The sequence below is a fragment of the Temnothorax americanus genome, unplaced genomic scaffold, assembly GCF_048541705.1.
Source record: "Temnothorax americanus isolate GAGA-0224 unplaced genomic scaffold, ASM4854170v1 Scaffold192, whole genome shotgun sequence".
Lineage (NCBI taxonomy): Eukaryota > Metazoa > Arthropoda > Insecta > Hymenoptera > Formicidae > Temnothorax > Temnothorax americanus.
This window is the reverse complement of record NW_027509331.1, coordinates 28,962-44,989: the sequence shown is the minus strand read 5'-3', so window position 1 is coordinate 44,989 and position 16,028 is coordinate 28,962. Positions and strand designations below refer to the sequence as shown.

The 16,028-nt window shown below is 33.1% G+C and overlaps 1 protein-coding gene and 1 long non-coding RNA gene across 2 annotated transcripts; both read left to right on the top strand.

Annotated features, from left to right (window-relative positions):
• Window positions 1-1,185: 1,185 nt before the first annotated feature.
• On the top strand, window positions 1,186-7,525 carry LOC143896699 (uncharacterized). Its single transcript, XM_077404697.1, has 3 exons — window positions 1,186-4,839; window positions 5,932-6,045; window positions 7,469-7,525. Exons 1-3 carry the CDS (start codon window positions 1,186-1,188, stop codon window positions 7,523-7,525), a joined length of 3,825 nt encoding a protein of 1,274 aa, XP_077260823.1.
• A 3,904-nt stretch (window positions 7,526-11,429) lies between these two features.
• LOC143896697 (uncharacterized) lies at window positions 11,430-12,386 on the top strand. Its single transcript, XR_013256731.1, has 3 exons — window positions 11,430-11,534; window positions 11,799-12,170; window positions 12,247-12,386. It is a non-coding gene; the product is annotated as an uncharacterized LOC143896697 (long non-coding RNA).
• Window positions 12,387-16,028: the final 3,642 nt, after the last annotated feature.

Here is a 16,028-nt window from a genome sequence, read left to right as displayed (position 1 = left end):
AAGATATCGAAAACAAACTTAATATTAAAAATCCTACTGAAAGACGATTAGAAGCCGAAAGAATCTTACGTTGGTGTATGCGTATTCGAGATAGTTTTGTCAGCAAGATCTCTAAAATATTAGCTTCACTTAAAAAGAAATCAGACGTGTGCTTGACTCTTGCCGCTGAATGCTTTATAAATGACGATAAAATACGTGCATTATGTGGCACATCGGGACATACAGCTTCATCCGAAAATTATTTTATCGACACATATCATAACATTGCTTCATCACAACTGTTGGTAATTAACGAGAAAGGTAAAACTACGAATGTATTACCTTTGCAACAAGCACGAGTAAAAAAATCATGGTTATGCAATGCTTTGTGTAAAATTTATGATGATCCGTTGATGAAGATTCTAATCGATCGTTATGAAAAATTTCTCAAAACGATATTTGCCTGCACTTTAAAGAAAATACCACAATTGTTAACAGATATTCATACATGTACGATAAAGAATTCTGATAGAAAGGGTCACACACATGCCTGTTACATTGATGCAACTCTTTGCAAAGCTCTATTTCTTCCTGTTTTATTATTATCACCTCATTTTCCAATGGTGAGATATATTAAACGTTTAATTTATCATATGACAAGTTTATACGACAAAATGTTAAATCTGGAGAAGGCTTTAACTTCTGTTGATTTAGACACGTTAAACGAAATTATAATTTCGGCACAACAAAAAGCATATATGTACAAACATCAGCAGAATCGTACTACTTTGAGTGAAGATGAAATCATGTCTCGCTTTAAAAACGCATTTAAGGCTTTTACTAAACGCTCCATGGACACACCTCGATATGTTTGTGCATCATGTGAGAGACTTTTATATAGAAGAAGTGTCTCTGAATTTAATAAGCTTAAAGCACGAATAGATATTCCAATTTGGAGAGATTTGATGGCGCATTTAGAAAAACATAATATTACTCCGCAATACATATGTAATTACTGTGAAAAAAAATTCCGTGACGGATTAATGCCTGCGTATTGCGTTTTAAATGATCGTATTGTACATGATCCACCTGAAGTAATATCATGTCTTAACCAGTTTGAAAAAATTCTCATACAAAGAGCTAAAGCTTTTCAAACTGTCGTTACAATGAAACCTGTTAGTAACAAGAAATTGTCCTCACAGACAGATGGTACAAAAAGTAAAAGGTAGAACGTTTCATTTACCGTTACCTTTACAAGAAACATTGAACAAAATATGTCCTGATACTGATCCGATTAATATCAATCACGAACTGTACTTTGTACGTGTTAGAGGTATTCCGACAAAATCAAAAATGATTTGGGAAGATATGGTAGACGTTAACAAGGTTTTTGACGCCTTAGTGTGGTTAAAAGAACACAATCCTTTATATTCTCATATTGTATTGCCAAATACTTGTAAGGAGTTTTCTTTACAAACGTCATTATTAATCGATCCAGATTTTGAAGCACAGGAGACAGAAAATGCTACTGAATCTAATTTGGATGACGAACGCGAATCGAGCCCAAAAAGTCCAACGCAAGAAAACAACGTAGACGCTACTTTAAATAATGAGCGTAAGGCAATGTTAACTCAGGTTCTTGACGAAAGTAATGATTATTACGATTACGAGCAATATACTATTTATCCTTTATATGAAAAAAAATTATGTAAAACTGATACCGCCTTATATCAAATGTTAAAAATAGCCGATTTGCCCTTGGACAATCGTGAGAGATCTTTAGATCTATTGTGTTTTCCAGATTTATTTCCTCTTGGTATTGATGGACGACACCAAGCTAGACGGGTTAAACTTCACGACCATGAATTTGATAAATGTTGTTTAATGTCCAAACATCCACAATTCAGATTAAATATACAATTCGTATTTTTTCTGTACAATCTGTACACTTTTCGTCAAATAAATCGTGGTATTTATAGCAAACTATGTACAACTAAGCGTTATACGGCTTCAGAATATTTAGAAGCACTACAGACAGATGTATTAGAATCTGACTTGAGTACAATATTCGCCACTATAAGAAATACGGAACAATACTGGCGTATACCGAGGAGTAATTTAAGATGTATGACGCAAGAATACGGACCTGCGACATGGTTCGTAACATGGAGTCCTGCTGAATGGCTGATGCCTGACTTAGCTGCATATCTTCGTGAAGTAAATGGATGGCCTGACGATTCGACGCCCATTAGTGTACTCGTTGCTAAGGATCCCGTGTCAACGTCAAGGTTTCTTGATAACAAATTCAAAGCGTTCCTTGATTTTATTTGTTCCAAAGATAATCCGATCGGAAAAGTGGCGCATTATTTCTGGCGACGAGAATACCAAGGTAGAGGTATACAACATTTCCATTTATTAATTTGGATTGAAGGTGCGCCAATTATCGGGAAATCTTCTGTTGAAGAAGTTTCTCAATTTATTTTGCAACACATAACTTGTGAAATGCCAGATCCAAATATTTCACCATTGTTATACAGGCGAGTCAATACGCATCAACGACACAAACATAACGATTATTGTCTTCGTTCTAAAAAAGTAAGACGCAAAACGATTCGTGTGTGTCGTTTCGGGTTTCCTCGTCCTGTCACGGAAACGTTGATTTTGAAAGATGTCATAAGTTCGATAGCAGGTAGGAAACGATTGAAACATAGAAGTAGGCTTTATCATGTTCCTCGAAAACATGATGAGATCAATATAAATGATTATCATCCTGTTCTTCTTACGGTATTGGAAGGAAATGTCGATATACAATACGTAAGTGAAACATCCACGTTGCTTACTTGGTATATTACTAAGTACGTAAATAAACCAGGAAAATGTGAAATATCTGATGCTGTCCTTGATAGTAAAAATAAGACAAAGAAATCATTGCGTCAAGAACTTTGGAATTTTACTTTGCGAGCCACGAGTAATAGGGAATGTGGATCTCTTGAAGCTTGTGATGGAATGTGTGGTATTCCTTTATGGGGGACTGATTCAAAAACGACTATAAAATGGTTAGATGTTAATCAGATACGACGTAGAAAAGTTAAAACTTATAAGGAAATTGAAGCTCTTGACGGAGATTCTACAAATATATTTTGTCCATCTATAATAGATGAACATTATCCACGGAGACCGAAAGAATTGGAATCTATGTTTTTATATGAGTTTGTACAGTGGTATGATATTTTGAAAAATAAACCACGAGGTAAAAATATTGAATACTACACGATGGAGAATGGTTATTATCTAAAACGGCGACAGCGTGGATGTCTTATTAATCACTATAAATATAATGTCAATACGCAGCCGGAAAATTATTTCTTTTCATTACTGCTCATGTTTAAACCGTGGCGGAAAATAGAAGATCTTAAAGACGGATGTGATACATATACAGAAGCATTTCACAAGGAAAAGTTATATCTTACGGAAGCATTGCAATATCATGAAAAATTAGAGGAAGTGCAAAAAGCATTTGAAACTGCGAAGCAATTAGTTGAACAATATTTAGATAATTTGGAAAAACAGCACGAGTCTCAAGATGATCCCGATAATCCAATAGGTGTTCAAAATATTGAGGCTGGTGAAGCGATGCAAGATTTTAAGGATCTTGGTGACAAATTAAATCAGGAAATCAATGTATCTGAAATGATTTCAAATCTGAACGCAGATCAAAGAAGAATATTTGACAGAGTCATCAACGCCGTAAAGATATCGCCGGATGACGAACAATTTAAGCAATTACTATTATACGTTAGCGGAGAAGGAGGTACTGGTAAAAGTTTCTTAATTAAAACAATTAAATGCTGGATAAAACAAAATCTCCACAAAGATACTGCTGTAACAGCACCTACTGGTATAGCGGCGTTTAATATCGATGCTTTAACAAATCACAGGCAATGGCAGTTACCTGTTGAACATGGTGATCAGTCTCCTAAGTATACACTATTATCTGATCACGTTTTGAAAGTTTTACGAGCAGATCTTAAAGATGTTAGTCTTATTATAATTGATGAAATATCAATGATATCTAATTTAACTTTCATGTATATACATTTACGACTATGTCAAATATTTGATACCATGGATGACGATTTCTTTGGTGGAAAGCATGTTCTTTTATTTGGAGATCTGCTTCAATTACCTCCTGTACGTGAAAATTTTATCTTTGTTCCACTATCAAAAGCAGAATTTAATAAATATATTGGCAGTGTGGGGACTACTCCTGAGGAATGGTTGTGGCAAAAATTTCAATATGATGAATTGACGATCAATATGCGTCAGCAAGGAGATACAGCTTATCGTGAATTACTCTCGAGAGTTCGTATTGGTTTATTGACAACTTCTGATTCTGAGATTCTCGAGAAAAGAAGAATATCATTGAAAGGTCAGTCTTTCGATGAAAGATTATACGAATTGTGTAATTATCTTGATAATTCGCCGCCTAACACTGTTTGTTTACTGCCTACTCGTTATTTGTGCGATGTTCTTAACACTGCAATGCTAAGTCGTATTGCTTCGAAAGAAATATTATTAATTGCTCAAGATACGCTTGACTGTGATAATTATATTAAACAAAAGGTACAAAAGCGATTGACGGATAATGAAGACGATGATACCAATACAGCTGGGCTTTTGAAACAAATTACAATTAAAATTGGAGCGAAAGTTATGATAAGACGCAATATTGATGTCACTTTGGGCCTGGTAAATGGTACAATTGCTACAGTTATTTCTGTTGTGCGGGATATATCTACCGATTGTGTAGAAAAGATTAAACTTCTTTTACCGTCTGGTTTGGAGTATTGTATTGAAAGAGTAAGTGTCAAGTTTAAAGTAATGGAGAAAGCATATGTTATCAGAAAACAATTTCCCATAACTCTCAGTTATGGCATAACCATTCATAAAAGTCAAGGATTAACCTTGCAAAACGCTGTTATGGATATAGGTAATTCTATATTTAGTTGTGCTCAGTCATATGTTGCGTTATCCCGAATACCGTCTTTGGATGGATTGCATTTAATTAACTTTGATCCTTCAGCTGTAAAAGTAAGTGAAAAAGCTATTAGCGAATATAATCGACTAAAACGAACATTTCTACCGCAAGCACAAACGATTCCTATTTCGAAAAAACGTTTTCGAAAAGTAAAAGATGTTCCGTGGACATTGTCGAAAATAATCAATGCCGGTCAAGAGTCAGATCAACAAGTTGGAAAAAGTACTGTTGAGCCGATACCTGTTTTGCAAAATGAGGATGGAGTTTCATGCTACGCAAATTCAGTAATACAATGTTTCTTGCAGTCAAGTATTATTAGGAAAGTGTTGCTTAAAGTTGATAAAGATGATTTAAGTATATTAGCGCATATATATGACAAACGATTACCTAATTTGAATGCTGATGCGATACGGACAGATTTAGGAGAGCGCTTTACGAGTCGTGGTGATGAAAAACCAGCAAAACGAGACGCTCTTGAATTTCTTATTGCCATTTGCACAAAATATAATTACGTAAGAAATTTGGTCGGGCATCAAGTTACTCGTACTACTAAGTGCATTAGCAACTCATGTGGTTATACGACAAAAGATAATATTGCTGATAACATAGTTGTTCCAATTTCTATTAATAATTTGAAGAAGAAAAGTTATAATCTTAATAATTTATTGAAGGATACATTTTTAAATTGGGGTCCGTTATATGGAAAAACATGCCAATTTTGTGCAGGAAATCTAGTATTTAGAAATGAATTAACGTTGACGAAAGAAATAGTTATCATTCATTTAATTTTGTTCTCGTCACAGGATAATAAATTAGTGAAAATACCACAGACATTTAATTTAACTGGCATATCAACAACTAAGATATCGATAGCTAAACAGCAGTATAAAGTAATGAATACTATATTTCATCAGGGTACATCTATTGAAGATGGTCATTATACAAGTATGTGTAGAGAAAGGACATTTTGGATTGAATTTGATGATGGAAAAATTATAGAAAATAAACGATGGCTAAAGGTGCTAAAGGTATTTATATATTATTTTTGGAAAAAGTTGGTAAGAAATAATTTATACAAGCAACGTAATATACATGCATATTATACATAAAAGCAATGTCCGGCAATGTGTATATATATATATTTACAACTTCAGACACATTTCTTTATAAGGTGTAATTTTTTTTTGTTAAGATTAAGATGCGTAACACTACAAAAAGGCGTGATATCCGTACAAAATTACCTTTTTCAAAAAAAAGGTAAAAAAATGCGCCAAGTACACGCATAGTAGTACATATGTATTATGTTGTTACCTCGAAAAAAACAAAGTGGTAGTATTATACCTCGAAATAACACCTTGTACATACTGTTTATACAATGCGTAATACTACAAAAAAGCGTGATATCTGTACAAAATTACCTTTTTTAAAAAAAAAGTAAAGAAAAGCGCCAAGTACACGCATAGTAGTGTATATGTTGTTACCTCGAAAAAAAAAAACAGTGGTAGTATTATACCTTAAAAAAATCTAAGTAACAAGTGGTAGACGAAATCTTTGAATCTTGAAAAATCTCGAAAAAACCTAAACAGTGGTATCTTCACCTAAAAAAAAAACAAAGTAGTAGTATTATACCTCGAAAAAACCTAAGTAACAAGTGGTGGACGTAATCTTTGTATCTCGAAAAATATACTGAGAAAAAAAATTGTTAATCCCAAGAAATATTTAGTTCGATACGTTCAACTAAACATTTTAGTTAGTTAACTAAATATTAGTTGTTTCAACAATTTATTTCGTTTCTTTAATCAAGAATTAATTAATTCAACTAATGTTTAGTTAACTAACTAAAATGTTTAGTTGAACGTATCGGACTAAATATTTCTTGGGATTGACAAATTTTTTTTCTCAGTGTATGTTCTCTGTAATTGGCGCTGTAATTTAAAAAAAGATATCATTTCTTTTTTGTAATTGTAATAATAGATCACTTGAAGCGCGACTCATTTTTTGATAAGGTAACGTAATTTTGTGATGAGATTTTTGGAGATACAAAGCTTACGTCCACCACTTGTTACTTAGGTTTTTTCGAGGTATAATACTACTACTTTGTTTTTTTTTCGAGGTGATAATAGATCACTTGAAGCGCGACTCATTATTTGATAAGGTAACGTAATTTTGTGATGTGTATCACTTGAGTAATAATTTTTTGGAAATAAAAATAATACTGCTTAGGTTTTTTCGAGATTTTTGGAGATACAAAGATTACGTCCACCACTTGTTACTTAGGTTTTTTCGAGGTATAATACTACTACTTTGTTTTTTTTTGAGGTTCCGTTTACGCGAAGGAAAATCCCGTTTACGCGAAGGAATTATCGTAAGTTACTACAGAAGTAACGCTCGCGTAAACGTAGTATATGCCACGGTACTGAGTTGAGCGTTATGTTTTTCCCCTATGCACAGAGGCGGGATGTTCTTTCGTTGACTATATATTACGGCTTGCCGCTGAGCACAGCGTGACCGAGCAAAGCCGAAATAACAAACAATCGACACCGAGCTCGACACCGAATGTAACAATGACGATGAGAGAGACGTAGGAGAAATAAATTTAAAAAATGTAATAAAAAATCAGATTCACATACAGACGAAAGTTCAGAAAAAAGTAAACAAAAATTATTATAATAGAGAATTTGACCATTCTTTCTAAAGTACAAGGTCGTCTAGAATTAAAAAGTTATAATAAATTAAAAACTCAACTTCATACACAGAGTCTATTCGTTATTGTAAGGGATTCATTGAATAATGAACTGTTGTTTATTAAATAAAAATTCGTTTAACTTAAGTAGTGATCGGTTACAAAGAGTTCGAGATTCGGAATTGACAAAAAATAAAAAGAAAATTTAAATAAATGGCGATAAATGTAATGAAAAACAGGTTTTTTTTTTTAAAATGCGAGGAAATTAATATTGGTGTCTATTTAGAAAATGTAATAGTACTTAAGTGATTTGTATGATTTTGAGCTTTGCTTATTTAGAAAGACAAACATTAAAAAGTCATGAATATTCTAGTTCTTACGCAGAAATAAAAGGTAATACCAAAGAGATTGGTGTATTGTGTTATTGGTATGAATTAAAATCAAATAAAGAGCTGATACCTGTACCAAATGGATGTACATGGTTATATAAATATTAAGCAGTATTATATGACAATGTCATCTCCTATTATAATTAAAAATAATGTAACAGTTCATCAGGAGATCCATCTTAAAATTAAAAAAATGTGCAAGTAGAAACTTGCACATTGCTTTTTCATAGTTTTTAAGTGTGCAATTAGAAACCTGCACATTGCTTCCTTATAGTTTTTAAGTGTGCAAGTATAGAATCCTTCGCTCACAAAGCTCCTCTATGAGGAAGCTTGTACTTTATTGTATGTATAATTATTAGTATTTATTTGTTTTGGCTTCCTCATAGAGGAAGCTTTATGAGCGAAAGTTTCTACTTGCACACTTAAAAACTATAAGGAAGCAATGTGCAGGTTTCTACTTGCACACTTAAAAACTATGAGAAAACAATGTGCAAGTTTTTACTTGCACACTTTTTTTTATTGTGATAAGCTTTATTGCAACTAATATCTGTTATATTAGTCGATATCTCAAAATTTACAAAAATTAGAGCAAGCACGGACATTTCTAAAAATAGCCAAAAATCGGTAATTCCTTCACCAATCCTTGCTAAATTTAACACCAACCTACCTTTAATGATACTCTATCTATAAAAAAAAAATTAAGCTTAATATCTCAAAATTTGCGGAAATTAGAGCAATCACGTTGATTTTTTTTAAACAAAAATCGGTAATCTTTTTATTATTAGCAATTTTTATTAATTCTATTATATTCTTCAGTCTTTTCTACCCATATTTCATATATAATTCTTTAAAATTTCTGCTAAAAAAACAGTCAAGTTTACTAAAATTTCTATAACTCAAAAACTGATTAACTAAATTTTAAAGAATTATATATAAAATATAAGGGTAAAAAAAAAACTGAAAAATATAATAAAATTAGAAATAGATCGATATCTCAAATATTGAGAAAGCTACAGCGTAAAACACACTTTTCTAAAAAATTAAAATCTTTTTAAAATCCATACCGGTCGACAGATTTTAATAAAATTAGAGGAGAACATACTTTTTATGATACTCTATTTGTGTACCAAAATTTAACCCGGTATCTGAAAAATTGTAGAAGTAGATGCGTGTACAAAAAATCTGTACATACACACACACATACACACACATACATACATACTTCCGGATATTTTTTACTAATATGATTTATCGATATTTTGGAACACTCTAAACCTATTTCCATCCAAATCTCGAAAAAAAATTTTTTTACCATCACAAAGCTTCCTCTATGAGAAAGCAAAATTATTCTGATTTGTTCAACTGTTTATTTAACTGTCTATGTAAACATATTTTTAACCCTTAAATTAACAATTATTACAGGTCTTCTGGCGATAGCCGTTTGTAAGCAAGGCAAGCCCTACTTGCAATAAAAACTATTAAGCAAATGAAAAATAATAAATTTAATAATTTTAATTTAATAATATTAATAATAATAATAATTTAATAAATAATAATAATAATTAATTAATTAATTTTCTGTTTGTTATAATCTAGAAATAATTGATTTTGGAATGTCAAATTTATTAGAATTCATTAAGAATCATGCAAATTCATGAGAAATCACAAGTAATCGTATACATTTTGAAATCGCGGAAATCCTATAGGCAATCGTTAGAAATCGATTTCTTTTGGAAATCATTGGTCCATTGAAATTGAGAGTGACCAGCCCCTCGAATTAGTTTATGAATAATTCTTGAAAATTACAAGGGATTCGGCTAACATGTTTGCTTTAAATTTGAATTGACTTTGCTGGCAGACATTTCTATACACAGTGTCACAGGCTGATATATCGTGCGCATATTGCCATCATGTCATGTTCATGTGTGGTACGTTTTGATTAAGGCGTCTGAGGGTAACGAATTGTGTAATGAGTATTTGATGCGCTCGCCCAGTGAGTAATTAGTCCTGCGATTATTATTAATGTTTTGGACTAACGTTTTCATCTTTATTCCGGCGATGACCGTAGTGTTTACAACATCGCATTCCTTCCGTCCACGTTTCTAATATCTTTTTTAAATGCACGGTGAATTTCTTGCGCGATTATACGAGGAAAATATAATTGGAAAATAAAGTTAAAATGCATTAAAATATTGTACATGAAAGCAATAAACATTTGATATATTTGATATATTTGATTAAGAATATTATAGTTGCTAGAAATAGAATAAAAATTTAAATAGTATAAAATTTTATTTTTATACGTGTTTAAGTTTATTATAAGTTTATTAAAGGTTTAATTTCTGCTATATAAACACATTAGATTCTTTACATCGATCAGTTTTGAGATATCGTTCGTTTGCTTTCAAGTCCAGAACGATAAGAATTACATTTTAGACTGCTTCCTGTTGTGAATAAATAAAAAGCGTATTTACGCTCAGAAGTAAAAGGGTTAAAGAAGATGTGATCAATCGATGAAAATACGACGGCGGCCCGCTGGCCAATGCAATTATTTAATTTTGCCGATTATCTGCGGCGGAATTCATTTTTCACGTCATTATCGCGATGCGGCGCGAGCCTTCATGATTTCGCCGGACAATGTTGCAAGCGACGCACGTTGTTTTATAGAGTCGTCAACGGCCTTCCATCTCGCCTGTCTTGTTCCGCCTTTCCTCGCAACCCGCTGCGTCCGTCCGTCCGTCCGTCCGTCCGTCGACCGCTTGAAAAATGATTCCATTCTAGATCGGAGTCGCGCCTCTCGTTTGCCATCGGCAATCGTGAATGCGAATCCACACGGAGTATCCTTCGGCGCAAGTTTGTTAACTCGACTCGAATAATGGCGTACGTAATAGCACCTATCCGGCTCAATATCTCTTCTCGCCAAAGGATTTACGTTTTGCATACGTTGATTTTTTTGGGTTGTCTTTCTTCGGTCGAGGTTACGACAATGAATCGTAACAGATATGAGTAATATCACTTTATCGCAGCATTAATTCGTGAGTGGTCTTTTTTGCGATTATATACAAATGATCTTCTTAAAAATAAATCTGATTGCAGCATTAATATTAAGATTGCTGCATAGTTAAAAGATGACTAAAGAGAACATTGATATGCATTGCGTATCCCTTCAATACTTTATTTAACATCGATATCATATCAATATCGAAATAAACAAAATTAATTCGAGGATTAATTACTATTTGCGAGTCACCTCGTTAGCGCAAACTCATTGAAGTGTTCAATTAATTTTTACTTTAATTTTGGCATATCTAAAAGATCAAGAGACACGGTAGTGTCTCGCGCCAAGTACACGCTGCCGGAAAATAAGGTTCTCTACGCTTGGCAGAAAGTGACGACTGACACGTTCGATCCCGACTTCGTTGATCGCAGAAGAGCTGAACTTGAGGTACGTTTCCGATTTGCAATTATAAAAGTATCGTGCGATGAATGTTGTACCCAATTATAACCTCAAATAAAGTTGTGCACGTTGCTGAAAGATATATATATCTTGATGTATAGGCTACGGTCAACGTGATACAAATGCTCTGGAGCGTTCTTCTTCTCCTTCTTTCTTCATTGAAAGAAAAGAGAAGAAGAATGCTTCGAAGCATTTGTAGTGTCACGTTGACCGTATCCATAATATCATATTAATACATTATTTTATTTTTAGACGTAGCTGTTGATGAAAGAGAATTAGATGGTGACTTAATTTTGGGAGATATAGGTCAAGGATTGCCAATTAAAGCTGGTACGTTTGATGGGGCTGTCAGTATTTCTGCGCTTGTGGTTGTGCTATGCAAGCAAAACTTTGCACAATCCTACAAAACGTTTATATCGTTTCTTATTAACGTTGTATGCATGTCTGTCAAGAAGCGCAAGAGCAGTGTTACAATTCTATCCAGAGAACGGTGAACAGGTTGTTGATATTATATATATCTTGATATATATATGATGGCAAATACCGGCCGTATTGTCCTCGGTTAGAGGCAGGAGCCAACGAAACCACCGTTTCATACTGAGAGAAATCGCGAAAGTACAAATGGTAAGTACTGTCTTTTCAATATATATTTCACATAATTTCACATAATTACAATGTTGCTATTTTTATTTTATTTTAGATGGATATAGATGATAACGATTTCGCCGATTTCGAGCTAGAATTATCATTGGAAGAAAAATCAGCCACCGATATCGCTGCCGGTCCCGTCGCCGCCCGTTCCGTCGCCGACCGTCCCGTCGCCGCCGGACCTGTCGCCGCCGGTTCCGTCGCCAACCGTCCCGTCGCCGCCAGACCTGTCGCCGCCGGTTTCGTCGCCGACCGTCTCGTCGTCGCCGACCGTCCCGTCGCCGCCCGTCCCGTCGCCGCCCGTCCCGTCGCCGCCCGTCCCGTCGCCGCCCGTCCCGTCGTCGCCGATCGTGCCGCTGCTCGTTTCGATGCCGAAGATGATAGACAAGGTAATATTAATATTATGTATATTTAACAGAAAGTAATGACATATTCATGATATATTCCGCCAATAATTTGATTGCGATTGCGAAAAATATTACCCCAGCCAGAGTTTGAACCTGGAACCTTCCACTATTCGTGCAGACGTCGCCTCAATTCGACCACTGAGGCATGTGGTAACATTTATCGCAATAACAAACAAACATACCATCTTAATCGAAATTAATAAATATCTTCTTGTTATATATGAAAAATTTAATTTATATTCTATGTATTTAATTCATAAAATTTTTTATACAATTTTATTATTTTACAGTTCGAAGACCAAGAGGCAGAGCCGCGGGGATACGACGGCAAGAAGAAAGGTTTATGGCTTTCTTATATAAATTGTCATCATCCAATTACCATTGGGGTAGACGAGGCAGAGGCAGAGGCAGACGTTGAGAGCAACAGGATTTAATCTTTGTCTCTATATAATCTTTATATAATGTCTCTATATAATGTCTCTATATAATCTCTATATATAGTAATGTCTATATAATGTGTCTCTATATAATAATCTCTATATATAATAATGTCTCTATATAATCTATATATATATATATATATATGATACACAATAAAAATAATTGAAAAGTAATTAGAGATGAATGCATTCGTATTGTTTTATTATAAAAAATAAAATTGCGTTCAGGTATTTTATGTATATGTATAACCGTATCGTATATAATTATATTGTATAATCAGAACCACTTGCCACCAGTGTCAAAAAAGTGAAAGTGACGTTTCTGATTATGACATCATCATATAAGATCGGCGTTAGAAGTATATACGTATTCGTATCTTAAAAATAAATTTTCACATTTGGATTTTGCGTCGCAATATCTCCGCTCGTAGGGCACGCAGCGGAATATTATGAGAGAAACCCCCCCCCCCCCCTAATTGGACCTCAAGCTATCAATCAAGCCTACTTAGAACTTGATCCGTTCACTTGTTATCGAGATCTCAACATCTCGGGTACTCGCAACCCGTCGCGTCGCGTAAAAAAGTCACGGTCTTAATAATTTATTGAAGGATACATTTTTAAATTGGGGTCCGTTATATGGAAAAACATGCCAATTTTGTGCAGGAAATCTAGTATTTAGAAATGAATTAACGTTGACGAAAAAATAGTTATCATTCATTTAATTTTGTTCTCGTCACAGGATAATAAATTAGTGAAAATACCACAGACATTTAATTTAACTGGCATATCAACAACTAAGATATCGATAGCTAAACAGCAGTATAAAGTAATGAATACTATATTTCATCAGGGTACATCTATTGAAGATGGTCATTATACAAATATGTGTAGAGAAAGGACATTTTGGATTGAATTTGATGATGGAAAAATTATAGAAAATAAACGATGGCCTACAGGTGCTAAAGGTCTTTATATATTATTTTTGGAAAAAGTTGTTAAGAAATAATATATACAAGCAACGTAATATACATGCATATTTTACATAAAAGCAATGTCCGGCAATATGTATATATATATATTTACTACTTCAGACACATTTCTTTATAAGGTGTAATTTTTTTCTGTTAAGATTAAGATGCGTAACACTACAAAAAGGCGTGATATCCGTACAAAATTACCTTTTTCGAAAAAAAGGTAAAAAAAGGCGCCAAATACACGCATAGTAGTACATATGTATTATGTTGTTACCTCGAAACAAACAAAGTGGTAGTATTATACCTCAAAATAACACCCTGTACATACTGTTTATACAATGCGTAATACTACAAAAAGGCGTGATATCCGTACAAAATTACCTTTTTCAAAAAAAGGTAAAAAAAAATGCGCCAAGTACACGCATAGTAGTATATATGTATTATGTTGTTACCTCAAAAAAAAAAACAAAGTGGTAGTATTATACCTCGAAATAACACCCTGTACATACTGTTTATACAATGCGTAATATTACAAAAAGGCGTGATATCTGTACAAAATTATCTTTAAAAAAAAAAAGGTAAAGAAAGGCGCCAAGTACACGCATAGTAGTGTATATGTTGTTACCTCGAAAAAAAAAACAATGGTACTATTATACCTCAAAAAAATCTAAGTAACAAGTAGTAGACGTAATCTTTGTATTTCGAAAAATCTTGAAAAAACCTAAGCAGTAGTATCTTTACCTTGAAAAAACCGAAGTAACAAGTGGTAGACGTAATCTTTGTATGTATCTCGAAAAATCTCGAAAAAACCTAAGCAGTAGTATCTTTACCTCGAAAAAACCGAAGTAACAAGTAGTAGACGTAATCTTTGTATCTCGAAAAATCTCGAAAAAAACTAAACAGTAGTATTTTTATTTCCAAATATGTTGTTACCTTGAAAAAAAACAATGGTAGACGTGGTAGTATTATACCTCAAAAAAATCTAAGTAACAAGTGGTAGACGTAATCTTTGTATCTTGAAAAATCTCGAAAAAACCTAAACAGTAGTATTTTTATTTCCAAAAAATTATTACTCAAGTGATACACATCACAAAATTACGTTACCTTATCAAAAATGAGTCGCGCTTCAAGTGATCTATTATTTTATTACAATCACAAAAAAGAAATAATATCTCTTTTTAAATTACAGCGCCAATTACAGAGAACATACACTAAGAAAAAAAATGTGTCAATCCCAAGTAATATTTAGTCCGATACGTTTAGCTAAACATTTTAGTTAGTTAACTAAACATTAGTTGAATTAATTAATTCTTGATTAAAGAAACGAAATAAATTGTTGAAACAATTAATATTTACTTAACTAACTAAAATGTTTATTTGAACGTATCGAACTAAATATTTCTTGGAATTAACAATTTTTTTTCTCAGTGTATTTTTCGAGATACAAAGATTACGTCTACCACTTGTTACTTAGATTTTTTTGAGGTATAATAGTACCACTGTTTTTTTTTTCGAGGTAACAACATATACACTACTATGCGTGTATTTGGCGCCTTTCTTTACCTTTTTTTAAAAAAAGGTTATTAATTACTTCACTTTGGATTCAAGTTAAGCTGCTTAGCAGAGCCTGATATCGCTATCGAGGAACAGAATTAAAATATGTCTTTGTAACGTAAATTTTCGATATTCGTATCGGATCGATCAAAAATAAAAAACTAAACGCCGCATTTATTCTGCAGTTTGTTAGTTTTGCATTTGTGCGTCGTGTACATCGAAATTAGTAATTATTTTCGTTATCTCGACGGAATTACAAAAAATGCGAACTGGAACTTTATCAAATTTTAAATCGGTTAGCAAGAATAACAATAACACGACAAGAATTTATTTTTAATATATCTTAAACATTGACATAATCGTCTAACTTCTCGAGCAATTTTTGTTCAATCGCATTTCGTCGCATATAGTAAGGATAAGCATTTTTTATTTATTTTTATTTAACAAAAATTTAAAGCT

What these genes read in the sequence shown, in the direction of transcription:
- LOC143896699 (XM_077404697.1), top strand. Translation starts at nt 1,186, where the DNA reads ATGGTACAAAAAGTAAAAGGTAGAACGTTTCATTTACCGTTACCTTTA. An exon ending in TGGAGTATTGTATTGAAAGA is followed by an intron (nt 4,840 to 5,931) that starts GTAAGTGTCAAG and finishes ATATTTCATCAG; the next exon opens with GGTACATCTATTGAAGATGG. An exon ending in GATGGCTAAAGGTGCTAAAG is followed by an intron (nt 6,046 to 7,468) that starts GTATTTATATAT and finishes CCCTATGCACAG; the next exon opens with AGGCGGGATGTTCTTTCGTT.